At 38.5% G+C, this 27,625-nt stretch overlaps 1 protein-coding gene across 4 annotated transcripts in view; it reads left to right on the forward strand.

Moving 5' to 3' along the window:
* The window catches only part of ZNF385D (zinc finger protein 385D), a 422,518-nt gene that overhangs the window by 267,985 nt on the left and 126,908 nt on the right, over positions 1-27,625 (forward strand). For all 4 annotated transcript variants that reach the window (XM_061362716.1, XM_061362717.1, XM_061362719.1 and 1 more), the window contains one exon: positions 17,800-17,942. In XM_061362716.1, coding sequence (XP_061218700.1) covers positions 17,800-17,942 — 143 coding nt within the window. The remainder of the gene's footprint in view (positions 1-17,799; positions 17,943-27,625) is intronic.

Consider the following 27,625-nt stretch of genomic DNA (forward strand, 5'->3'; position numbering starts at 1 on the left):
TGAATATGTCATTTTGGAAAGACCAAATAACATTATGCTTTTATAATAAATAGCAGACTGGAAATTTATAGTGAATTTAGGGTGAAAGAGAGAAAATCTTGTACTAAATCATGTCTAGTCAGAGGTCATTGGCTATGAAGAGCAATCACTTAAGAAAATATTCTCAAAAATAGATTTCCATGGAAAAAAAAAGGTTTCTAGTCCCCTCAAGCATGTTTGGGCACCCACTGCCTTCCATGTTTTTTTCAGTGTGCATTAGCCCTTCTAAGAAATAGCTTATGCCACTTTTTCCTAGCTTTCAATGGGGGGAAAGACTCCTGAAATCATGTGAGTTGGCAAGCTTAACACCGAAGTGCTTTCCAGTTCGGGGCTTTAAAAAAAAATTAAAAAATAAAAATTGGGCTAAAATCACCTTGCTTACATCTGCAGGAGGAGTTGTAGGGAAACACTGAAGGATGTATTGCTGCAAGAAAGATGGTCTTATGGGATCCAAGTTCTCAGCTTATACTTCTGAAAGCAAGTAGCCTGTTCACTTCAAGATGTCAGACACTGAATTATACTCACTTTCTTAGTCTCTTTTTGCTGTTCTTAGGTCTCCACCAATCTTGGTAGTCTGAGTCTACTAATTTAGTAGCATGACCAGGTTTGTCCTTAGTAATGCTCGACAAAACTTAAACAGTCCACAGTGGCACAGTGTGAACTCTGCATTCCTTCCTTTTGTTTCCCTGCTGCAATGTTATTCTACAAGCAACTTAATCACTTCATAACAGTTCTGTTAATACAGTTGATACTTGACCCTGGGACACAGAGATACATTTTACTTTTAATGCTTTTGGAAGCGCAGATACTCATGTAGCTGAATATCTGAGTCATTTGATGTAGTCTGTTAACTGAAATGGTAGGTTAAGTGAGGAAAAAAAATGTGATTATCTTTAATTTTTTTTCATTTTCTACATGTGGTAGTAACAGAATCTACATAACAACACCCAACAGCTGTGTGTGCTCTAGGTCTTCTTAACACCTTTTAACTAGAATTTAGCTGTCCAAAGAGCCTAATAAAGAAATCATAGCATGTCCCATTAAAATTCTACTATTATCCAGATAAGATTACCACATATTGTCCCCAACTCCAAGCAAAACAGAATAGCCAGAAATACAGGTTTGCAGTCTTCTCAGATGCTAAATCAGATCATTTTGTAATGCATAAGTGAAGGTAACAGCTTTATGATGCTACAGACACCCAGTGTCTGAGTTTGAAGAGCAGAAAGTGTAAAGTTCCAAGCCTAATGCAGATACTTAGACAGAAGAACTGTGCTGGCATCAGTGGTTTGGGGCTGAAGAAGGGTGTGCAGATCTTCCATCTTGTCATGACTGGGCCCACATCCACTGAAATCTTCTCAGCATTTCAGGTTAACACACCCAAAACACCCTGTTGTGGATCAAGTGATTTATGTGTTTATGTTTAGTTGCAACTGCAGGTCCGTAAAATTGGCTTGTGCGTGGGCTTTGGAATGCAACTCTTATATAGGCAAGTTGTGTTTGGTTTCATGTTTCTTGGAGGCTTGCATGCAAAATTGCCCTATTGCTTGAATTGGTACCTCTAATTAAACAGATTCATGTGCTTTAGTAGTTGTCCTTTAGTATTACAGCTCAAACTAATGCCCAGTGCAACTCTTCTTAAATGACTGGAATTGTAGGGAGATAGGCCTCTCTTTCCAGTGACTTACAGCAAGTTTCTGAGTGTTTCATAATGGCATTTCTAGATCTAAGAAGTATGTACTTGTCTCTGGAATAATCCTATTCTTTTTTTAAATGTGTGATGTCAGAAAATAAAGATGGAAATCTTAGTGCATCTTTGGCAATACACATAGAGTATCTTAACTTTCATCTTATGTTTACAGTTTCATCTTTGGTTTCTGTTCTTAGGTGGTGCATCTTGGTGGTTTGTAAGTTGCTTTGTTTTTCAAAAAAGTATTGAAGTAGAAAAAAATATTCTGGATTATGCAAACAAATTTTCTTCTATATATGGTGATGTAGGTCAAGTATTTAGGGGCTTGATTCATCCTTCAAATTAAACACTCTTGGTAAAATTTTAATTCCTTTTTAGTAGAATAGAATTGTCTTTGTTTAAAACTCATTGTTATGGAACGTTTTAAATGTTTAGTTGGATGGAGTCATTCAAATAAGAGATAGACCCTACTTCTGCATGCATGAATTAAAAAAGAATTAACTTTTCTGATGTCATTCCACTGATGGGAGGAATTGGAGTAGTTAAATATATGCAGAAGTATTTGCAGGATTGAAGTTTGTCTGTGGCTTAGCAAATCCTTGCATTTCTATAGCAATCTGACAATAGGTTGGCTCACTTCACTGGTTTAATATAATTTAATTTTCTTGGAAATGTGTTGTAAGATTACCTCTTATGGAAAGCAAAGATGATTACAGTATGTGAGTCTTCATCCACTACTTAGCAGTAGAGCGGGAGGATGGCAGAAGAGATCCAACTTGTCAACACATGGTTCCATTGAAGGCTCTTTGCGCTTTCCTTACCATGTTAGCTTCTCAGATATTGTAAGGTTATTCTCATCAGATTAATATACCAAATCTGTTAAAATCCAAAGGTGGTAGGTTTTGGAGAGGGTATTTTGCTCTTCTCCAGTAATAAAAACATATTGAGAAATCACTGGAAGAATTTGGTATACAATTCGATTAAATAAATGTCTGTGGCCTAAATTTTGGGGAGTACTTTTCTATTTTAATGTGAAAAAATAGTAGGAATATGTGAAATAATGTGACACAAAGAAATCAAATGATGATTATAACTTCACTCCAAATAGTAAAAGCAAAGCAATGCAATGACTTTATAAGGATCAGAGCAAATACTTCCATATATAGCATACTCAACAGCATCTGAATTGTAATAGATGGACTTAACATTAGGAGGCTGCATGATTCTGATCCTTCTCATCTGCATGGATTATCAGAAAAGTCTGCACAGGAATTTTTCTCCTTGGTTCTGTGTTCTATCATATGGTTAAAGGCTTGGTAGCAATGCCTTTCAAAAATCACATTTAGTATCTCCCAAATAACTCTGTTACACAGGAGAACCAAAGTTAGTTCTGTTTTGCTCTTTCTAGCAGAGTGAGGCTTAAAAATAAAATAAAACATGTCAACCAAGACAATTTTTTTTTTCCCCTCTATCGAGTGACAGTTTTATTATGTTATGCCCAAGGCTTGGTTTTTTTTCAAGTACCTTAGTAACAAGATAGATAAAAGATATTCTTTGGCTGGAATGAGCAGAAATGTTTGAAGTGTGTTGTTTTCGTTTCGAGATATATTTACAGTTAGTTCAAGGAATGCTGAATTCTAAACTATGAATAACTGTGAAGGCAAAATTGGTGAATATCTGACCTGAGTTTGTGATGCACACAAAGTGAAATTTTAATAGCTATGTAGGGCCATAAGTAGGTAATCTGAGCAGTGTGATTGCATGAGCAAGAAGGGACCTCCCTACAAAGTTATTTAAAACTTTGTAACTCTCTCCAATGTTTAGTTCCTAGGACATGGGCTGTAACATTTTAAGATGCCTTGATAGAGGACCAGAACATAGCCAGGCTGATAGGACAGGCCAGGAAAGGTACTTGAGCTGTTATCATATTCCTGTTTCTTTACAGAGGGCTTCAGTCTGTTTCTGAGGTACGTAAAAATGCAGATGAATAGCATTTGTCCCTTAACCTATCCCTTGCCATCACTAGCCAGCAGTGAAATCTGAATGTATAAGTATGCAGACCCTTTCTTGCCACTTTTTTTTACACCACTGCAGAGTGGGGTTTTTTTTTTTGTTTGGACTGGTTTTTGTTTTGTGTGGTTTTGTTTTATTGTTGGGGGGGGGGGGCTTGCTTTTCTTTTAGAAATTCTCCCATGTAAAATGGTAACCAGTGATACACAAGGTGCTGTCCTGCTGCCTTTTGTTTACAGCTACAAGCTGTGTGGTCCACTCTGAAAACCTTATGTCAAAATCTGTGTCAGAACCTATAAAATTTCTTTGCTTTTTTGTCAAGGAAAAGGTTCTGAATGCAATGAATAATCATGGATTTATTATGGAATAAATTTCTGTATGCTCGATAGTAACATGTTTTTAAGGAACACCTGGATAGGATACAGAAAAGCTAAGAAATCTTTATTAATTTTATATAGCTTAAAGAAATATTAATATAGTGTTGGCTTAGGTTTGTATTTTTTGGCCAATAGTTCTTCACTTCACTGAAAACACTTACGTGTATGTGTGTAAATGTAACAGGATTGTAATCAATAGAATTGCCCATCAACAAGCACAATTTATATTAGCCAGGGGCAGGGATTCCCATTCATTAAATCTGTGGAGGACAAGCCTTTGTTTGTTTCTGTGGATGTAGCCTGAAGCATCCAACATGTCATAGATTAGATAAATTCAGTCTGGCATGCCTCTGTTTCTGGAAAATAGGACAAAATTTTGTCCTTTGTGTCTTGTTTGCAAAAGCAGTGGTGCTTTTCCCCCACCTATAGAGAAAGAAAGGAGATTATTTTCTTTGCTTGAAAAACTTTTTTAAATTATAGGCATGTTTTACATAGAGAGGTAATAAAATGGACCTGCCAGCTTTTTCACAAGTATCAAGAGGACAGTCAACCTACTAACTGCCACGTCTTCCAGTTCTCAAAGCATTTGCCTACATTAGCTCCATCAGGTGTAAGCTTGCCAAAATTAAAGTTTCCGTAGCCCTTATTTATAACCAGCCATTTTGTTAGAACTTCTCCACTGAAAAAGAATGTATTAACTTTCCCAGAAAGATACTAGCCCTGTGGTCAAGGGACTTTTGTGGGCTGCTGCAAACCCAAGCTGAATTCTGTGGTGAAATGAATACACATTTACACAAACATAAACTGCTCCTAAAAGAGATTATTGTGCAAGTATCCCGAGTTTAGTCAACAGTCCAGCTATTAGGACATTTCCCTGAGGCATTAGACTTAGAGCAGGCTTCAATGCAGGCCTTTGATTAAAATACAGACCTTGGTTTCTTTCACTTTTTGAAACTTTTATAAGGATCCTAAGATTTGCTTCCAAAATAAGTAGATGTTAGAGTGTGGCTTACATCCAGATCTTCAGAGAAGGCAAATTCTTATGGAACTTCGCAACACAGGAATAAAATTAAACTTTACAGTGTTTTCTCCCTCTCTTCTATTCACAAGGAATGGCATAAGCTGAAATGTCATAGAAGTATGGTTACGATTAGTTATCTGTAACTTTGTGATTGCAGGGACATGTGCAACACCAAAGCCTGATTCGAGGGAGATTGGAATTCTTATTTCATAGTGGCATCAAGCATGGTTTCAAAATGGTCCTCTTATGACAGAGAACAGAGGCAGCTTTATAGAAGTGAATTCAAGGTTGTCTGATTTGTCATGGGTTTCTCTGCTGCAGGAGGGTCATGGCTGGAATATATTAGTGAGAATGGAGGTAACCTGCTTGTACAACGGAGCATTTAGGTGTTCAGAGAGTTAGTCAAATGTTATTGCAAGCCCTCATGCCTTTGGAACTTACACTTTCTTTCTTTTTTTATTTTTTTCACTTTTTTTTGTTATTGACAGCTCAAAGTGTTATTTAAAGGTGAATTTTTGTGGATTCTTAGCAAGAACCAGATTTTAATGGCTCTGAGCTCTGGTTCTTGAGCCTGCCACCATAGATACCGTGAGTTCACTGTGCCATAAAGCATTTGCAGGACCTCCTTTCATTGGCAGTCTTTCTTGCTCTAATTTGTAGGGAGTTTGAGTCAACTCTGACCTCACAGCATTAGTATATATGGGCCAATGCTCTTACCAAACTGTATAAAATATGTTCATGTGATCTTTCTCATAGATAGGAAAGCCAGTGTTTTCTTCACTAGCCCTAATAAAACATTTTTATATCTATCTGTTAAATTTCATCATGGTGTGGGGTTTTTTTTGCTTACCCTTTTTGAATATAGAGACTTACTGGTTTATGGAGTAGCTATTTTCTTGATTGTAACTGTGTCTGTGAAAGCATAATCCCACAGTTTTTTGGAAGGAAATAAAAACACTTAGTCATCAGGATATACTGTGAACTAAAACTTAGAAACTGTTTTCCAGCATATCATATGACAAATATTTATCTCTGTTTAAAAAGAAAAAGAAAATCATTTGACTTGCACAAGAGCAGTGTGTGATTGCAATAAATAGTTTTTGGCAATGTTGTTAGTATTTTCCAGATACAGTACAGTCACACAATCACTACTTTTAAAGTATGTTACAACATGTCCTATTTAAACTTTATTAAAACTAAATCTGTGTCTGGGTGTATAATTTCCATAAAACATCTGTTTAATTGATTCTGTCCAAGGTTTAGGTTTCTCCCATTGATTTCCAACATCTCATTCTTTTATTTACATTCTTGTTCTGTCTGCTGCCTTCTTGCTTCCTTTAGCTTCCCTTCCTTTCCTCTCCACTTTTCCCCCTCCCAAATTTGATGCAAACTCCTTGCCCTTAACATATTCATGAGGGGTTTAAGTTTTATCAGCACCTGCTCTCCTTTCATGGTTGACCCCTTGCTGAACTCAAAAATCTACTGCAGTCCAGAACTGCTCATCATTTGCATCCCTAGTCTCTGTCAGACAGATGAAGAATGACCAATGTGTTGATCTGTACAATAAAGCAAAGGTTCCAAGAAAGGCAGTGATGATCTGCAAATTTCTAGTGAATTAAATGACTGATCTCTTCATGCTGGAAGGCTGCTAGCTTGTTAGTGTGCATGGTTTTTTTGTCTTATGGGCATGTCCAACTTCCTATATTGCAATCACTGCAGTTAACCTTCAGTTTTGGGCAGTGTGGCACCAAAGCAACATCTGAATTCATGTCTCTATAAGAGTGTGATATAAGCTGAATTCAGCTGCTTAATGCTGAAGGGAGTGACTCTGATCTTCAAATATTCAGGTGGTACTTAACTGGAGACAGGAAGATTTTCTCCCTCCCCAGAGTGCAACTGGCCCTTCCCTCCCCACCCCACCTCCCTGTTTATGTTTTTCTTTTGTAATTGCCTGCTGATGAAAATCCAGAGATTAGTCATTGCTGGACACAGTGCATGTGTGCTTTGAGGTGGCATACAGTTCTGTTCTAGTAAGGTTTAAACTTAACAGTTAACGAAGCATAACTCTTCCCCTGTGTCTGTGGGGACAACAGACTGCCAAGAACTGCCTGGTGTTTCTTTGCTTCTCAGTACAAAGCATGGGTTGCCTGCTAGGGTAACTTCAATTTTTCATCAGCTTCTTTTTCCCAGTCTTGCTCACAGATAGAGCCTCAGGCTTTTGATTTCCCCCCTCACCCTCCCCAAACAGCTCTATCTCCTGAGGGCTGAGCTGGTTTCGTTTCGTTGAAGTTATATGAAAAGTTATATGGGATTTAGAGACAATTAGGGCACATGATCTAATAGTTGGGGTTCGGGGTTCCTGAGAAAGAGTAGTATGAAAGATATCAGTGTTTGCTGGTTTGGTCTACTTTTCTTCAGGTATTTCAGAGTGAGAAATCAGGTATTGGTGGGAAAAGTTCCTAAACCAAATAACTTGAAGTATTTTTAATTCAGGAATGCATATGGGAAAAATGATATGATGTATAATTTATCTCAACAAGTATCTTTAAAACCACCATGAGCTAAATAGGGCTTTATGTTCAGGAGATTGTCTTTTAAAACCCACCTCTTTCTGCTGTGGCTCTGGCTGTGCTCACTATCCATTTGTAAATCCTGTACTTTGGGTTCCACTCTACTTTTCAGTGTTCAACACAAAATGATACTTTACTGTCACCTACCTATGAAAGAACATAATCTAATAGCTCTAAACATATACATGGGATTTTTGTGAATCAAAAATTCTGATATTATGGTAATTTCTGGTGCATTGTGTAAGCATTCACATCTTTATGCACAGGAAATAAAAATGAAATAATGTGGTTCTATTTCAGTACGAATGCATTTTTCACTTTTGTTATGTATATATACAAAATATGTATATTGTGTATAGCTATGTATACAAAACCTGTGAGGTTAATCCCAAGGGAAATCCTGTCCCAGTCCATGCAACACTGGCAGAGATTCACAGGGAGATATTTTCATGCCCATTGCTGTGTGCTACCTGTGAGACCAACAACCAAGCTGATCTACATAATGGTAGACTTTACATTACTCTTCTGACTATGCACCTCTTTCCCTCCTTCGCTTCTCCCCTCCCTGTGATGCTAGCTTTGACCTGGGCAGACTTTGCTCCTTTGGCTTTTATTCTGCCATCCTTCTCCTAACTTAATCACTTCCCAAGTGGTCTACCTATTATTCAATACAACAGCAGATTTTACAGCTATCTGAAGAGTGAAGGGATGCTCTGGTAACATGCAATAAGTATTGGAATTAAGTTCCACTTAAAATGTGCAAAAATGAATTCCAGTGAATTATTAATAGAATTTGTTGAAGTTGAGCTTTCTCAGCGCTAAATGAAAGATGCATTGCTGCACAGTGCTATCCTCATAGAGTTTATTAGTAGAATGTGTCCATTTCATGCTATTAGTTATATATTTGTCTCAGTTGTATGCTTGTTTCATTTCAAGTAAAGACATCAAAGTTAATTGTTATTTCTTTTCCAAGCATGCTTTTGAAAAATGTCATTTTTTTAATTGTTAATATATACATCATAAAAATGAAAAATTCTTTGAAAATCTGTTTGCAATACAGCATTCTTCTGATTAACAACCCTTGGAAATCTGTGCTCATTATACTGTAAACATGACCTTTATAAAAACATCAGAAAAATCAAACTGCAGAATTTGACAGGTCAAGAATATTTTAAATGTCAGAAAGTGTAAAGCTTTAAAATTAATGTGATTTTTAGAATACTTGGCTGGTGCTTGTATTTTTGCTTTATTTCATTTATTCATTGGGAGGCGGGGGAGGTTGTTGAGTCTTCACAATTAGGATCTATTGGGAAGCTGTGCCCTTAATGCTGTTCAGCAGCTTCCTCCATGTCATTCAATTCTTAGATCCATTCAAGATGGATCCATTCAAGATCCATTCTGTAACAAGATTTTTGCTGAGCTTGTAGCTGGTTAGATCTGGTAGGGTCTAGTAGAAATCTAGTAGAGGCCCCTAAGCACATAATCTGACCCACTGGTTAGGAGACATCCGTGATGTGCTAGTCAGTAATAGTGCAGTCAGTGTAGCACTGTAAGAAAATTTCTTTACTTGCTGAAAGATGTAGAGAAGCCCTGTATATGCAGTTATGGGAACGTGTGCATTTGTAACACTGTGTCCTTCCTCTGACTTCATTGAATTTCAGTGCTTCTCTGAAAACACTCATGCTTCCCACACAACTCAAGATACACCTCAGCTTGAGTCTGTAAATGTTTCTGCCGCAGACTGGGAATCATACTGTGGGTAGCTGCTTTATATGGGAATAACTACCCAAGATGAAGACATTATGGTAATGAGAAGGAAAGGGAAAGCTGTTTTATCTTTCATATGTTCATTGTTTTCTGGCCTGGCATTAGTGCTTGGGGGTAGGGATGCCTCTATGAATTTCTAGCTCAATCAAGGTAAGGCAGGCTTTTAACTTCCTTGGACTCACTTTCTTACTAAAGAAAGTAGAAATCTATGTAAAACATGAGCAGTAGGGGAAAGTACATCAGAACATAGAGGTGGGAATGCATAGTTTGCCAAAGAAAAGAGAATTATCAGTGTAGATAATTGGTCCACTCATCTACCATCTGGCATTTATGGTGGGGAAGGAAGAACAGGTTTTGGCATTGTCTTTCCTACAATGAAATCTCTCAAGTCTGAGTGAAAATGCATTCAGTTCTCTACTAGACTATTAGGGAAGGCTGTTGCAGTGCTCAGAGCATTAAGTTTAGGGACCTAGGGCTCAAATTCATTCACCTGCCACAGATTCCTGTATGAGCTGTGAACAGGTGAAATACACTGTCTGCCCTAGGTTCCTAGCTGAAAAATGGGGATAGTCTCTTGCCATATAGGAATGCTCTGAGAATTAATACCAGAATTCCATGGAGTAATATAAAGCTGCTGGGTATTTTAAAACTGTTTTTTTGTTTTGCAAGGCAAATGGAAATGAAACTCTCATCCATCCTCAGGAGGAAGGAGAGGAGGTTCATGGGCGTTTTGCTTGTTTATCTTCTCCGAATCCATGACACTGGTGGTCTTGGGCTTTCTGATTATCTGGTAGCTACAATGGCTGGTACTTGATATGGGCAGCTGGTAATAAGCAAGGCAGCCAAGTTAGACAATTTCTTGTTGTTTCCTTCTACTGGAAACAGCCAGAACTTTACAGAAAGTGGAACATACGTTTTGGATCATTTAGTTTTCAGTGATCCAACGGCTTCCAATAGGGGAAAAAAAATCATCCAGATTTGTCTGACCAAGTGGAAAAAAACCTCAAAGGATTCTGAAGAGCTCAATTAGGTAGGTCATGTTCCTAAAATAAAAGCTTAGTTGGTGCCCTTGTGCAATTTATAATCCATAGATGATGCTTGTAGTGAATTAGTGGAATTCATTGTCAGGCAGTGTTAAGTACTGGAGTTCAGATCATGGGTTATTTTCAGTAGATTTTATGTAATAAAAAAAGAAATAATATTTTATTTAGTAAAGTGTTTCTTGTGGGCCATAGCATATTCTTGATATGAGGAGAAGGGGATAATATTTTATGGGATTTGTGGAGGCTCTGACATTAGCATCCTTCTGGACTGAAGTAGGTAGGGTCTTCACCACTGTGCACTTTGTTCATGTTCAGAGAGACTGGACTTTATTGTCTGTAACCTGGGCCCACCTGTCTGGTAATACAGGAGCAGGAGGGAAGAAGGTAGTGAAAAGGGAGCAACAAGATTGTCTTCTGAAAGTAAGGGCAACAATGAAAGAATATAATAGATACCAGTGTGTTCATGCAAATTTACATAGTGTGTATGCTGAAAAATGTACTCTGTAAATAAATAGTGCATTATTGATCTGTGCCAAACTGAAAGAGTTCTAGTTTGGATTAAAAAAAAAAAAGGGGGAGATGGAGCAGGAAAGGGGTTTGAAAATATTTGAAAATATTTTTGTAATGAGTGATTTTGAATTGTTTGGATTCAGATGTTTGAAATTCGTCAATATCTAAATAATAAAAGTGGTCAAGTATCCAAGTGCAAACTATAGGATTTAATTTTGGGTGAAAGAAATGTTTCAGCTGACCCGATGATTTTTATTTTTCCCCCCTAATTGTCTTTATTTTTTGGTTTGGGCAGTGAACTGAAAAATCAATTACACTCAGATCTCCACAGCTGAGACAGTGTTGCATTCATCCTCTTCAAAGAGACTGGCCACTGTTAACATTACTAACAGCAAAACTTACCAAAGGAAAACTTGTATTGCCACACAGTGTACTTGATCCTCCAGCTGTCTCAGGAGAGGCAGAAGGATCAAAGCTGGTGTGGTTGGAACCCCATTTTGAGGGTGTTTCTTTTCTAGTGGGTGTAAAATATTTAATGCAGTTTGTTTTCTTCTTTCTTTTCTAAAATTAAGAGGGATTGTGTGAAACAATATGTTTAAATGTGGATGTCCTCATTTTTTTAAATACTTTCAGGATTACTTATTGGGATATTTGTTATAATGAAAATGCTCTCCAAAATAAAGTCTGTGAACCATACAGGTGTTGAAAGCACTTTGTTTTAAGATCCTCATTAAAAAAAAAGAATCAAAAAACAATGAAAAACCGCACATGCACACAAACCAAACACAACAAAAAACCTTACAAGGAACGGATTTCCTGAGCAATAAATTCTCAACAGACATCATGTGTTTGTTCTCACATGACCTCTTTTCAGTCCATATGGAATACTATGTAGCCTATTAAACATTTAAAAGTGTATCTGTTTATGTACATAAAAGGTACAGATTGCCTGTTAGCTACCTTCTGTATTCTGAGTTCATATTTTAGTTGAGTACTATAATAACTACTAATAAGTAGTTCGGTGATAAGGCAGATCTTACTACTTATTACAAAACTGAACGTACCTTTAAAGTCACAATTCAACAGTTTTTAAGAAAAGTATCTGTTGCAAAAATGAAGACTATCATATAATGATAAAAGGGAGTACCCTAGCAACTATAACTCATGACAAATTACATTAAGCTAATTCCTAAAAGCCAGATCTACAATTCATGTCACATTGTCTTTTTTTTTTTTTTTTTTATATCCCAGAGCAGGTTATTCTTTTTGTCTTTGGATATCTTTAATTTTTCCATTCTGTCAAATTCTCTATAGACCTAAGTGTAATATCTAATATTTTAGCTAAAGAATGTTCATTATTTATCATGGCTAGCCTACTGTTCTTAAATGTTTATGTCTTTATTGCCTTTCTGAAAAAAAAAACAAACCCTCTGAAATATACCTTTTATTTGGCCCACTGGCAAACTAAATTCATAATGAAATAAAAGTTCTAGCTGATACTGAGTTACCCAAATGTAAGATTCTTTGCATTTATGAGATAGAACATATCCCTTCTTTTTTATACTTTAAAATAGCCTGAATTTTCTTGAAAATTTTTCTAGGGAAAATAAATTTGTTTGGCTCAGGTTCTATCCTAATATATCTTAAGGATATATTGTAATGCTTACTGGGTGTGAACTGCCAAATATTATGATCCTATATAAAAAAGTATTACTGATACTTTTTTAAGTTATCTTTTTAAGTTACCTAGAAGTTAACTTTTAAGTTGGAAACCAGTGATGCGTTCCCAGCTTACTCCACTGAGTCATACCAGCTGAAAGGTTCTCCGAGCTGCTGCCAAGGCAGAATGTGTATATTGTTTTGACCTCAAGTAAGCTGTACTGGGAGAGGCATGAGATGGGGTGGAAAACTTGGGAATTATCTGTATCTTGGAGAAACCAAATTATGATACTGAAAACAGACTCCAGGATGTAAGGGAAATTGAACATTACTTTAGGTTGTCTCTGATGTATTTAAAAAGGCTTGTATTTAGATGTGGCCAGAAGGAAAGGATTGCAAAGTAATGAAGGAATCAAAATGGAATTCTGCAGAGATTTGTTTTTTTACTCAGAGTTTATGGTGGTAATAGTTAGTGATGGAAGAACTGCAAAAGATTTAGATTAATGGAGTATTAGTTTAGAGTGCCTGCCCAGTTCACATACCTCCAAGTTCCAAATGCATTTTAAAAAAAAATATCTATATTGTTTGTGTCTGCAAAATTTGGGCTGGATATTTCCTAAGGAGAGACTATTTGATAATAGAGCTGGTGATTCTTTATCTGGAAACTAAACCTGCAGTTGAGTTTAAAGATTTGGGAATGAGTGTGCATGAGGAAATACTGTGCAGGGGAAGATGCAGCATATCTTTCTCTATAGCCAAGTCACAAAATATAGCAATAAGTGGTTGCCAAATTGTTGAGTTGTGTGTTAGGGGACCTGAGGGACAAGGATGTTAACTTCCTCCAGAAACACTAAGAAAACTTGTTATATATTATCCTGTATATAAAAACTACTCTGCTTTCTTATGTCTGTTTATTTGCATGGGAGACTTTCTTATCAGAAAATGCTGTTTCATTAAAAGCAAAAAATTCTCACAGAAGGTGTTATTTTTTTGTAAGGAATTCTGACAGAAATGTCCTTAAGGCCAAAACATCAGCATTTTTAAAGAAATCTGGTTTCTTCTTTTTGGAATTACTTCTGATTTTAAAATGTATTCTCATTTCCATAGTGAAATGTGGTCTCTGAAGTCAAAACTGGGGATGAGGGGAAAACAATATTTATTTATATTCCAACTCAAAAAAAAAAAAAAAAAGATCCTTGATTGTGGAATGAAGAGTTTGTGGCTGAACCTGCATGAATCATCTCTTCATCTGACTGTTCATGTTGTCTTTCCTTGGTTCTGGATACAGGCAATGAAGGTGTTGTAGTGATGAAGTTCATGTCTTTATATCATACCAGGTTTCTGAAGAACTGCCTGGACAGGCTATGCAACAAAGAGGATGAACCTCATGTTGCACACATGGCTTTGTACCACATAGGCTGTCTGTGCTCAGAGCATAATGCTGTATTGCAAAACAAATTACCTAGTGGTAGGGCAAAATGTCTAGTCCCAACTGGAGATACAGAAGTGCATCCATGTGTAAAAATGCAACTTGATTGACACTAGGGGAGTTCTCAAAAACTGTCTCAATGAGATATAGGAAGGGGCAAAGGTCATACCCAGTGCCTCTGGCCAAGAGTTTATCTTGTCTGTGATTTAAATTGCCTGAAAACTGAAGAAATGAATGATTACTTAAGTCTCAGTTAAAATGCTGAGATAATGAAGCTTCTGCATTGTATTATATTATTAGTATATTTCCTAAAAAAAAATTAATTTCCCAAATATCTACAACATTGATCTCGCATTTAACATCTGAATGTGCTGCAAAAATTCTTCCTCTTTAGAAAGAAATTAGACTGTAACATCACTAATTTGTGATACTGGAATTAGTAAATATGTTAGTATCCTCCTATTTTAGGTAATTGTAGCATGCTACTCATATAATGTAACTTCAGGCCTGTACTGGCCTACATTTTGTAGAGACAGTTATATATCTTAAGGCAGGCCATGCATGCACCTAGGTTTGGCAAGGATGTACATGTGAACTTCAAGTTCAGAGCATCAAGCACAGGCTGTGGACAAAGTCTGTCAGGGGTGTGGGTTGTTATCCTATCTTTATTGGTCAAAGTGGAATTCCAGACCTTGCTGGTTGGAAGACTGCAAAAAGGCTGGCAGTGAATCTTCATTGTATGTTGCTCAGCATCGTTGCATCTGCACAGGGAAAGCTGTGAAGGTCTTGCTGTAGAAGCTTATCATACATAACACCAAAACAGTCATAAGCAATCCTCATGATCACTCAACTCGATCCAGTGTTAATAATAATACTAGATAACTAAAAAAGATGTATGTTATGCTATAGTAATTTTCTAAGCATGCTGTTGTCACACATAGCACCACTTATTTTCAATGTAAATTCCCCTTTATTGGGTTTAGTGCATCCCTCTTACTTTACCTTCAGTTTGACTTTCTTGGTTATCATATTTCATCCTATCATCATTTCCACCCTTTATATTGCCATCTTTATGATAAGAATTTATCTATGTGTGCCTTTCAAGAACCTTTCCCTGCAGGATTCTACCCCTCCCCATCTCTCTGCTAATGTATTAGATGGGGAGTAGTTAGCGTTGACATTCCCAAATGTTGTCAGAAAGGTATTTTCAGTTAAGCTGAGTCACAAAAACAGTTGCCATTGCTTTCAGGTTTTCTGTTGCCAATTCTAGACTACATCTCTGCTCATGTTCAATGGAAAGAAGTGCTAATTTTTGCAGCCATAAACGTTAGAGAATTTCTTTCAAGCAAAAGCTCAGATTTCATGATACCTATCACATGCTGCATCGTGCAGGGACATGTCTGACACTATTGCAAAAACAGAGAGCAGCTGTGCTCCTGAACATACTAATTTTCTGTGCCACTCTAGCCAGGACTGTGGTAGATTTTAAACTCCGTTCCAGGGGCTGTGAGTTCCAGCCAAGGTCCTGCAGAGCTGGCTGAATTTTTCCATTTAAAGTGTGTTCTTGTCCCCACATGACTTTGTGCAGCCCTGGCTGGCAGTGGCAGGTGTGTGAGCGCCTAGCCATGCCACAGGGAAGGATCACAGAATGGAAATATTTCATCCTTCATAGCGTGGTATCCTAGGGGAGTATGGGGTAGCACTGCTGATGCTCTAGGTAATCCAAACCTATGAGTCTTTCCTCCATAGCATGGAGGTGATACACTCAGTGAGCTGTGTCCCCAAGCACAGATGATATTTCTCAGTCTAGTTTGCATTTTCATCTGTGAGTTGTAGGATATTTAACCTGCTTCAGATTCTTCGCTATTACCAGGCAAATGCTCATCTTGGCATTTCTGTGATTCTGTACAATCTCAGATGCAACTCAGAGACTTACTGAGGTTTATATTAGTAGGAGTGATTTCTTCCCTTCATTATATATGAGAGAAAAAAATATTTCAGGCATCTAAAAAAATTACTTCATTGGTCTTTCCTATTCAGAGGGAATAAGATTGGTATGTTCCACACTACCCTATCATCACTCTGACCTGTTCAGTTTATTTTTATGCTGGTTTTGTAATAATCCCATGGGAATGTAGCAATTGCCAATCCAATCGCAATTATTAAATACTTCATTCTATGATGGTGAGCTGTGAAAAGCAGAGCTGCTTGTTCTCTGCTTTTCTATTGCTCATATCCTTAGCTGCTGCATTCAGAAAGTGATTTGCTACACTTTCAAATTGAGGAAAACGTAAAAATTAGTCCAAAAATAGCAGTTACTCTATGGCAAAACCTAACGTGAGTTTGGAGTGAACCCTCATCCAATACCTTTAGTTTACTAGTTGATAATGTTTTCCTTTGAGTGATTTTTAGTGAAATTTTTCACACAGGACCTGAAATTTGGCAAAAAACAGTCTGAAAATTTGGCTCCAGCTGATTTTATACCTAGAAGCAGAACTGTGGATGATCTGTACAACTGTTTAATTAAATCCTGTGCTGTTAGCCCTCATTTAGACATATTTAATGGCAAACCTTGTTAGCAGATTTGCTGGCCAAATACAGAGAGATTCTGTATATCATTCTGACTGTATCTGGTCTTTTAAAGAATGTATGCAGTTTGTCTAATGAAGTGCCTGTATGCATGAAAGGAAAAGAAAAAGATTCCGGCTCTCTTCCCTCTGTTGGTCTGTCTGCCTGTGTCTCTGTTCAGTCAGTAGGGTAAAACTCTCCTTTTTTATTTTTGTTTTTAAATGTTTCTTGTATTCTTACAAGGAGGTTTTTACAGTCTGCTGCCTGCCTCTCAGTTTAGAAGAACACTGACATATTTTAACAGTTTCCTAGGATCCAAGTAGTCTTTAATTAACAGGGAATTGATGTTTTGGAGTGCAACCAAAACATGGGAGACATTGGAAGCAAGAGAACAGTCTTGGATCTTTCCAGTTTCTAGCTAGCTGTGGCAAGGAACAAACAAATAAATAAAACAGGGTCCACTGCAAACAGGTAGTGACTTATTGGTATGCAAGAGGATTTCTTCATTTGCATCGTGTTCCCACAGAGCTAATGGTTGGTACCATTAGCCAGCAGGAACTTTCTGCTGCACAGAGCTTGAATCAGCTCCGTCCCTTGCAAGAGCAGAAAATGTTTATCGGTACCTTCCCATAAGCAGGATTGTTGCTGCTGAAACTGTTCTGAATTTAGATTTGTATTGATCAGTTGTTGAGGCAGCAAGGTATGTTGTGTTTGTGAGGTTTAGGTTGACTCTGAAGCTGTAAGGCTTTGGAGGGTTCAGCAATAGGGTTGGGATGAAACACTGAAATCATAGGAGAATGAGACTAGCTGAAGTTGTAAAAGGAAGTCAGACATACACTGAACTATATTATTCCAGATAATCCAGGGAGGGAAATGGTTTATTAGTCAATTTTAAATAATAGTAGACTGCTACCTGAGGCAATTACTGGCAAAAAATTATAACTGTCACTGAGGCAACTGTGCTGTTTTTCAGTAATGGCGTAATTTGTGGTGAAATAAAAATGTATTTGTTTAATCCAGTATTGACTTTTTATTGTTGGTTTTTGGGGTTGGCTTTTTTCTTCTTCCCCTTAATCACGGTACTTGCTGAATGCTTCTCTCTCTTTCTACACATAGGTGGTACATGCCAGAGCCCTGCTCTTCCAGCCCTAGTGCGTCCTCCTGCTCCACCTTTGCAGCCGTCGCTGGATATTAAACCATTTCTTCCATTTCCTCTGGACACTGCTGCAGCAGTCAATCTCTTCCCCAATTTCAATGCAGTAAGTACACTCCTAACAGTTACTGTCTACCTCAGTGAGCCACAGTTTCCATGGAAGACTCAAGAGGGCACAAAGTAGAATTTTATGTACTCAATTAAACCTGGGATATTGTCTCCTTTACTGAGGGCCAAATAGCTCTTTCAGATACACTGCTAGGCCATAAATTAAAACCTAGCTGAGTGTTAGTCAGAAGTAATATAGAAGGAAAAAATTATATGATCCCAAGTGACATTCAGCAAAGTTGCAGGCCATATTCAGTCCCAGGGCTTGTGAGTTTCTCACTTTAATTTAAGATGGGCAAAGTTTTGTTAGCTTACAATTTGCTGCATCTCTCAGAGAGTGAAACTCTCAGGCTGATGTCATTCTGCATCTCATCTGCAACAAGCTTCCTGAGAAATACTTAAAATATATAAATTGGAGGGGCTACAAAAGATAAGACCATTGGCACAATTAAAATAAGAATGAGAACAGCATTAGCTGGTATATAGGCTATTCACTGGCCAACAATCCAGTGTATTTTTTCAGGTTAGGTTGTGTTGGTCTCATGCTTTAGGTTAAGACAAGGTTAGTTATTTCTTTAATATTTTTTTTATTTAGTCATACTGTGATTACAGAAATCTTATTTGTCCCTAAGTATTTTCATTATTTTACTGACATTTGTCATGAATGTCTCAATTTTCCTGTTTCTGTCTGAGATATTTAATGCTTTAAAAAAAAAGTTTTTTTTTTTATTTTGTTTTTATGCTTATTTTGACTTGATAGAATTATGCCCGTTTTTAATTTGAGGGTACTCTAGGAAGTCCTTTTCCTTATGTACATATACTAGATATAAGAAAAAAAAAGAAGTGTGCGATTACCTACTTTGAGAGACAGAGAGGGGTGGAATTTGCCATGCCAAAACAATTCTAATTAACATGTAATTACAGTAATTGCAAGTAGCAAAAGAACATGCCCATTCTAAAAGCAAATTTTAGTAATCAATAGCAAATTTCCATAATTAAATGTTCAATTATTTGCCTTTTATGGATGTTCATTTTACTTTCAAGTAATTAAAATGAACTAATTGTAAAAAGTATTTATGCAGTCTTAAATTCGGGCAATTAACAGCATCAATAGAGATCAGAGAAACTATAAGCTGCAAGTCTTAAAATGCTCAGAAACAATGTCAAAGAATTATTATAAAGAAACTATAAAATTTTAAACTTTATATAGGTCTGCAGAAGAGTTTCAAATAGCAGTGGTTTTAATCAAGTTACTGATAACAGACTTGTTCAGAATGTTTTAGGGGAGGGGTTTTCACCAGTTTTGCTTTGTGATCACTGTTTATATTTAATGCAGTAGGCCAGCTGAATTTTTAGAAATTGCCTATTAGATTTATGGAGGTTTCCTTTCAGGGTTTTCCATAGTTTAGAGTCATTTGATTGTTTTGCTAATTGTTTAACTCTGCTTAATTCAAATGCAATTTTAATGATGGATTTTAATAAATAGTTGCTAAGCTTGTGTTCTTCCATAGACTTCCTGAGCTTGTGTTCTTCCATAGATTTGCTGTTTGTTTTTTTTTTTCTTACAATGACTGATTTTATACTGCAGGCATTTTTGGGGAGGGGGGGAGGAATAGAAGGTGTGCTCATATTAATTTGTAAGTAAGAAAGTAAAGATTGACTCCTTCCAAACCCTGTTTTTCCTGAACATCATCTTAATAGTATATCATTTGGTATAAGCACTGTAGTTGGATTTTACGGACTTCTTCCCTCTTCAGTTTTTCAGTAAACTGAGCCTATGTTTCAAGAGTGAGACTAGCAGCCCCTTTTTAACAGCACTCTGAACTTCATTCCCATGCAAAGAACTGCTTCCTGTGATGTGTGGCCATCTGTCAAATCCACCTTTGATGAATATGTCAGTTCTGAATGTGAGGATGCTATAATCAGAGCTGCTGTCACCTTCCTTGCTGCTCATAGTCTTTGCCTTGCAATGTGACCTTTGCCTTCTTGTCATCTGTGCTGACATGCAGCATCATCCTCCGTGTTCCCATTTTCATTCTGAATGGTGCATTATTGAATGCTGCTATGTTTAGCTCATATGCCAGAACTGGTTAATGGCATCCTCCAAACATGTAGGCTAGCTGAGAAGTTCTGCGTGTTTCCAGTTCTTTCCAAGCTGACAAATCTTTTGGGTACACATCAGCTGCTGCTGAGTATTATCAGCCTAAGGAGAAGGTAATGTCTGACACAGGCTTCAAGTATGTGAATGTGAGACAGAAAACAAGTATTTAACCCAAAAATTATCTTTGTAAATAGGCATGCTCATGAACAATTGTAGCTGTTGATAATACTGTATATTCACTGACAGTCCTACACAGTGTCAGCAGAAAAGCATTTCTGTTCTATGGCTAAACCAAAGTCAAGCAGGTGATCAGTAAAAGAACATCTGAACTGGACATTCTTTTAATGATTTGCTTGACTCTTGATTGGGACATCAAGGTCATAGATTGTGTCTTAGGAAATGGATTTCTGAAAACTTCTTGACCCTCTCACAATTCCACAGGAACTGATGAGTTTGTAGCATGTTCAGACTATTTCCCAAGAGACTAGAAAAGTCCAGAGTTTTGGCCATTTACTGGCCATAAGAGCCTTCACTTGAGAGGAGCATGACCAAGGAGAAACTTCAGTAAAATTTCAGTCATGTTTCAGAGAAAAAAAGAGTGGTCTCTCTTTATGGCAATCTGAACTCAAGAATCTGGTTCTGATAGGCATGAATGTCTGAGCTAATCAGGCTAAGGTCACAAAAGATAATGGAAGAAAATGGGCAATCTCTCTTTTTTTTGTCTTTTTTATGTGGAGAAAAATACAGAAGTTTGGTTGCAATGCAGGCAACCTATATGTCTACTTTGGCATGAGGTGAGTGAACTCTGAAAGTTCCCATTCATCTCCTTTTGGACAGGGTTTTGATGAACCATTTCTAGTGGAAGGTGTCTCTGTCCATAGCAGGGCATTGGAACTAGATGATCTTTAAGGTCCCTCCCAACCCAAACCGTTCTGTGATTCTGTGCTGTCTGTTCACTATAATGAAGGACCAGCTCAGCTGCATCTGCATTTAGTTAGATGAATCCCACATTTGGGACAGGTCATAAGCTATTCACAGCTGATATATTAAATTCCACTCAGAAATCAGATGACAGAAGTGCTGACATTGAATGTTTACAGAGGAATTGCTCCAATTTATCAAGCAGCTAAGCTTTTAATTTTATCTAAGGACAAGTTTAAGGGAATTTGGGCATTCAGGTGAACTGTATAGAAATACCAGGAGAGGTGAAAGCAAAGTAACTTAACCAGTGGAGAATTTCAAGCATATACAAAAGAACTAACAAAACCAAATACTGATCTTAAGTATCAAAAATAATAATGCTAAGGTGTTGCATTTTGTAACAATTTTTACACTGCATTTCAGTTCATTACAAACATAAGGTTATTACTGATGATTTTGCTGTAAAGCAAGCTCAGTTTTTGCTGGCCGCCTTTGAAGAAAACAGCACCAATTTCAGAGAATACAAGAGATAACATGTGGTGTGCAAATCTTTATCAGTAAAATCTTTGGACACTGAGGAGAGGTAGAAATAAAAGGAGTAACCTAAGAAATGCTGGGAAAATAACGTGAACCTTTGAACCATTCCACTTGAGGAAGAACTTTTTATATAAGAAAGTATAAAGCAAACATAGCCATTAGCAATCTGGTTAGCTGAACATTTGTAGGTGCTAAACTCTTAAATTCTGAAGCAAATGGGTACCCTCAAGTCCTATATAAAAAGAAATTTTCACAACACAGCTGTTTAAACTGAAAACAGCCCAGTGGCACAGGCCCTGAAAAATCACAAGTTCACTGCAAGTTTATCTGGTATAAAAAGATGAATCAAGTGTATGGGACTCAAACGGCTAAATTTTATGAATGAAAGAAACTACAACTATAAAAAATGCTTAATGTAGCCTTTTAAAATATGATTTGAAGATTGTCAGAGGAATAGAAAAATAAATTGTCTATTCCGAAAAATGTTTGGGATTATTTAGCAAACATTTGGTATTCTTTCTGCTTTTTCATCTTCAGACTGAGGTGCTCTAAGTCTGCGTGCTTCTGAGAACTGGTTCTTGGAGAAACAAAGCTTTAGCAGTTGTACTGAATACGTGCTGCTCCGTGGGTGCATGTGAATGTGCATATGTAGTGTTTCTGTTCATAAGCCAGTGGTTGGTTGCAAAGAAATTTCACAAAGCATCGAAGTCTAGAAGTTAATTAACTTGTAGGAAAACATTTGCATTTATATGAGTCCCTGGGCTAAAAGGAAATGCTTCATTTTGCTAAACATCAGTGTCAGCCCTAAGTGATCCTCCCATAGAAAAAAACCTCAGATCTCTTTCACGGTCTCTAAATCCCATCATCCTCAAAGCACAGGTGTATCAGAAGCCAGGTTTTGCTTATTTTTGAAGCTCTCAGAATTACATATTTCATCTTCCTGAGAGACAGAATTTAGTTTACAAATCCGGGACTTTTGCTGTTACTAGGCGGAAAATCAGACGGTGCATTCCACTCCTTGTCCATTTATTCTTTGAAGGGTATGCTGACCATTTTTCTGAAAGAAATCTTAAAAATATATTACACTTTGTAAACTGTAGGATGAGCATAATCTCTGTTGGAAAAAGTCCACAATGTTGAAGATATGAGTAAGTGCTTGCAAGCGGAAATGAGGATGTTGCTTGAAAAGCTCCATCCTAACTCCACATTAATGCCTGATCTCCCCTCGTTGCCAGTGAAAAGTTTCCCAAGTTTCCAAGGAATTATCCTTTGGAAAGAAACATGATAAAAATATAGACTAGAAATGTATGACTTGGAAGAGCAGTGGCAATGTCAGAACTGTACTAAACTGAGCTATTACTCTACATACATTTCTTTTTCACGATCCTCCTGTAGTAATCCTTGTTCAGTCCCCTGATTTTTACTGTTTGCTTGCTTGACACCAGTAGCCCCAGGTGCAATATTGAAGTCTCAGTTTTTCACCTTCCCCCAGTAGAGGTTTGTCATAGGAGAGGGAGGTAACAGGGGCCATTGCCTAAAGGTTAGGGCTCCAGCAGAAGCTTGGCTTAGGGTACCAATGTAGTACTCCTTGCTTCCCAAAAACCAGCCTGTGCAACGTGCTAGCAGCTTCCAGGGTAGCACAAAGGCTGCATTCTCCATTTACAGAGGCAAAGCTTGTGTTTGTAGGTGTTGGTAGCAGGAAATGATGGCTGGCTTGTTTCACTGGAAGCTGCTTTTCTGCCTGCTCTGGTCTTGCTGTCAGGCTCTGCTGGGCCTGCTGATAACCACTGAGCTAGCTCACACGGAGTTCGTGGTTGGTTGGGGAATGCATTCTTCTCCCATTGTGTCCAGACAACTGAAAGAAACCATGTAGAAAACCTGTTTGCTGACAAGTATTTCTGGGAAGGTTATGCCAGGAAATGCAGAGAAAAACTTGTCAAAAAGCTGCCAGAAGACATTTTGAAAAACTTTTCCTTAGGCTCTTGTCCCAGATAGTTTTTTACTTAGAAGAGAGATACATGCTGCAGAAATGGTGTGCCAATTTTCTGGATGTTATGAATAAAATGTAACTTTTGATAGTGAAGCGTGGAGGAGGAAACTGAAATACATGTTAGTTTTTCTAAACATTAGCAGCCTGAAATTCACAAACTAAACCCAGTGATTTTTTGTGTCTCTACACAATGATTTTGTTCTCTGTTTTCTGACTTAATTGAGCAGAGGAGCATAACGAGACTACCTTTCCTTATCATATACAATCCTTTAAAGTTCAGTAGTGATGACATGATGTCAGAATGCTTTGTTTCTAGAAGAGGATTGTCGGTTACAGCACAATGGCCTCAGTTTCATGCGAATCAAAGTGGAATACTGCCTATATAGAAGAACTTGGCAGTAAAAATACAGTCTGTGCTGATTTTAATGTTATTTCCATGAGAAGGACCTTTATCAGGTGGAGAACTGTACTGCAGCAAATTGTTAATTTATCAAAGGGAATTATTGCTTCTGGGGGTATTCCTTGCATGGCTGCTCATTCACACATGTCTAGAAACAGAGGGTTTGGCTTGTTCTTTTCCTTTCCATAGCACTGCAATTGAGCTGTAAGAGAGCTCTACTCTTCTTTATGGTCTATATCTCTAGTGCTGTTTAGCTGAATAATTTTCAAAATAGGGAAGACTGCAAAAATAATGCTTGGGTTCAGGAATTCTTTATTATAGTAACATTTTCATCACTGGCCAGGACATACAATTAAGAAGTCTGCAGGGGAAGAAGAGGGATTAGAGAATGAGCAAACACAAGAAAATTCTGGCAATTAAGATGTTTTTATTTGGTGCTTGCAAAACAGGAATGAATGAATGAATCAGTATGAAATATTCAGTTATTTGAATTGGCCAGATTTATTTGCTGTACATATAAATCCTTAATCTACACCCTGGGCTCTGTTTGAAATAACAGTAAATCTCTGATTCTCTGCTGCAGAGGAAGTGTTCACAGCTCAGGAGACATGGTGAAATTAAGCTCTTCATCTTTTTTCCAGTTTTGAGTCATTTCTGGGTGGATGCAGATCTCCAGGAATACTCTGTCTGCCTGTTCTTATATATGGTCTATGCTCTTTGTCACAGACAGGGAACAGAGCTCATATTCAGACTTTGTATAAATGAATGTTCCTGCAACCCTCAGGTAACTTTCCCATGGTTGCCTGTCATTGTATGACTGTTGCTTTTCCACTGAAGAGTGGCTGGGGAGTAATGTCTCAGCTCCCTAGGAGTTGTCTCCAGAATGATTGCTTTTATTTATTTTGGACTTGATGCATTGTAAAGGATCATCTTACTAAATCTAGCCTTAATCCCTTTGCAACCTCCTTTGCAATCTCCTCCAAAAATTTTTGGCCTCTGCTTGCAATTTACAGCTGGGACTCCTTCAAGTTTCAACCCAGGTATCAACAAAAGCTTGTTTCTTATGTTTCTCTTAGCATTACCTTATATTTTAGCAGCACCTTTTGCCCTGGTTTTGGAATTGCTTTTATTGGGCCCATGGCAGTGGGGTTGGACTAGATGATCCTTAAAAGTCCTTTCCAACCCAACCCTTCCTCTGATTCCTCACAACTTACTTGGACATTTTTTGGATTATGTTCCAATTAGGGAATTAGCACTCTCCTATGCTTATGATGAGCAGCTATCACCCCTTTCCACATAGAATACTGCAGCCTTGGTAGCTTAGAGGAGTTCACTCATGGGCACAAATGTGTAGATACAATAAAAAAATCCATTATAAAGTTTTATTTTTATTTAAATTAAATTTGTACCAAGGGTGCTCCAACCTTCTGTGATAGGTTTTAGTATAAATCCAGGTTTCTAGGATGCACATTCTCCTGGGGAAGCAAATGTTAAGATTATCTCAAAATAGCCTCAGTTTATGTCATTTCACCTTGCTGAACATTGTAATACCTATCCTTGAATTCATCTCTGTAATTGTAATGTAGTTGTAAACCGACCATACCTGTTTCCCAGTTGCTGCCCAGTTTTATGTGTGCCTTGGGCAAATCTGTTTTGATTTATCCTGAAGACGTATTTCCAGTATGTATATATGGAACACATCATATATGTTGAGCCTTCTCCAGCTACCATCTCTGTTGGAATTCAGCTCTGTGGCCTTATTCAAGGTCCTCACAGATGTCTTTCTGGTGGTCATTTGGCAACTGCCACCTGCAGATTGTATTTACTTTGTGGGCATGGGTAGGATGTTCTTCACTCATGCTGAGCACATAGCATGTGCACTTCCACCATCTCTCTGATAGCACACAGCTTCTTTAGGAATTTTCTAGCAGTATTTCACTCTCCAGTCAGTCAGCACCTTACAGCTGAAGAACAGACATTTTTGCTGTTTCTTTTGCCATGTGAGAATGGGTGGACTTCTAACTAGCCTCCACTAATTTTTATGTCCATAATTAACCAAAAAGGTCTGAGGCAGAAGCATCCTGTTTGTATAAGCTCATGACTACACCATTAGATAAATGATTCATCTCATGCCTCTCCCAATATAGCTTACTTAAGGTCAAAACAATATGCGCATTCTGCCTTGACAGGAGCTCGGAGAACCTTTCAGTTGGTATAGAATAATAGAATCATAGAATAGTTAGGGTTGGAAAGGACCTTAAGATCATTCAGTTTCAACCCCACTGCCATGGGCTAGGACACCTCACACTAGACCATGTCACCCAAGGCTTTGTGCAGCCTGGCCTTGAACATTGCCAGGGACGGAACATTTACCACTTCTCTGGGCAACCCATTCCAGTGCCCTATCAAGTGTGGGGCTTGGGCTAAGGTTTTTGTCTCACTGTACTTTATGGCAATGACTTGTAATACGGGCGGGACAGACGTGGCCGTGGACTGGTCCCTGGCCGTCCGGCTGCTCCTCACTGTCCTGGCCCTCGCCCTCGCCTCCGTCTGCGTGAGGCTCTGGGGAGCCGAGGAGGAGCGGCCCAGGGAGCCGAGGGCTGCAGAAGCGGCCCGGGAGAGCGGCCCCGGGGACCAAGCGGGAGCGGGGCTGGAGGCCGGCAGGGAGCGGCTGCCGGTGGAGGGGGTCGGGGCGGTAGAGGAGCGGAAGGAGGCGGCTGCCGAGCAGCGGGAGAAGGCGGCGGAGGAGCCGAGCCCCGCAGAGGAGCCGAGCCCCGCGGCCGAGCCCAGCCCCGCGACGGCCGAGAACATTCCCCGGAAGCCTCCCGCCGAGCCCCAGGAGGACGCAGGAGACCCCGCAGCATTTCCCAGCAAGGCAGAGGAGGAAGAGCTGGACTCAGGAAAAGAGAAGCTGGTGGTGGGAGAGCCGGCAAGCACAGCAGCTACACCAGCCCCAGTGACAAGTACAGCAGCATCGTTTGAGAGTTCTGAAGGTTTTGAATGGCCTTTGTGTACCCTTGATACCTGCCTGCTGACTGTGATGGTGTTCACCATGTTGGCACACATACAGAGTGTGTTTTACCTGCCACCATTCTGTCTGATCTCAAAAGTTAAGCAGAGTCAGGTTTGGGTCTTGTCTGGGGTTAGACAACAATATGGGAGGACCAAGAGGTTTCCCCCAAGACTGGACGGTCATGAGTGGCAGGGCATGTGGGGCAGTATGGGCAAGTATCTAGTCCACTGGGCCCCTCCAGTGCTTTGGAAGCATTGGAGATGGAAGGACAGTGAATTATTTTGAGCCTGGTGGGCCCATGAACCTTAAGGCCAACAGAGCAGAGATGCAACATCGAGATGGACTCATGATCGAGGGGTGGACTTAGCAACGGACATTATTGCCCAGGTTATTCACAAGTGTGAACAGTGCACACAGCCTCTCCTGTTCTGAAAGACTCTTACAAGAGATGGAGCCTGGCATTATGGACCAGATAGACTCAGCAGCTTTATAGGGACTGGCCCATGCACTGGTGAGAGTGAACTTAGATAAGAGTGATGGTATATTGAAAATGTGGGCTCTGAGCATGACGTGAATGGTATGGAATAAGGGGTGGATAATGTCCTGGGTTTAGCAGTAGCAGTCATTTTTCTCTTTCTTGGTAGCTGGTGCAGTGCTGTGTTTTGACTTTCAGCTGGGAACAGAGCTGAAAAACAATGATGTTTTGGTTTGGCCAAGGA

This window comes from Neopsephotus bourkii, unplaced genomic scaffold (genome assembly GCF_033783945.1).
Source record: "Neopsephotus bourkii isolate Nb327-2 ecotype Australia unplaced genomic scaffold, CSIRO-AGI_Nbou_v1 NB_1132, whole genome shotgun sequence".
In the NCBI taxonomy this organism is placed as follows: Eukaryota; Metazoa; Chordata; class Aves; order Psittaciformes; family Psittacidae; genus Neopsephotus; species Neopsephotus bourkii.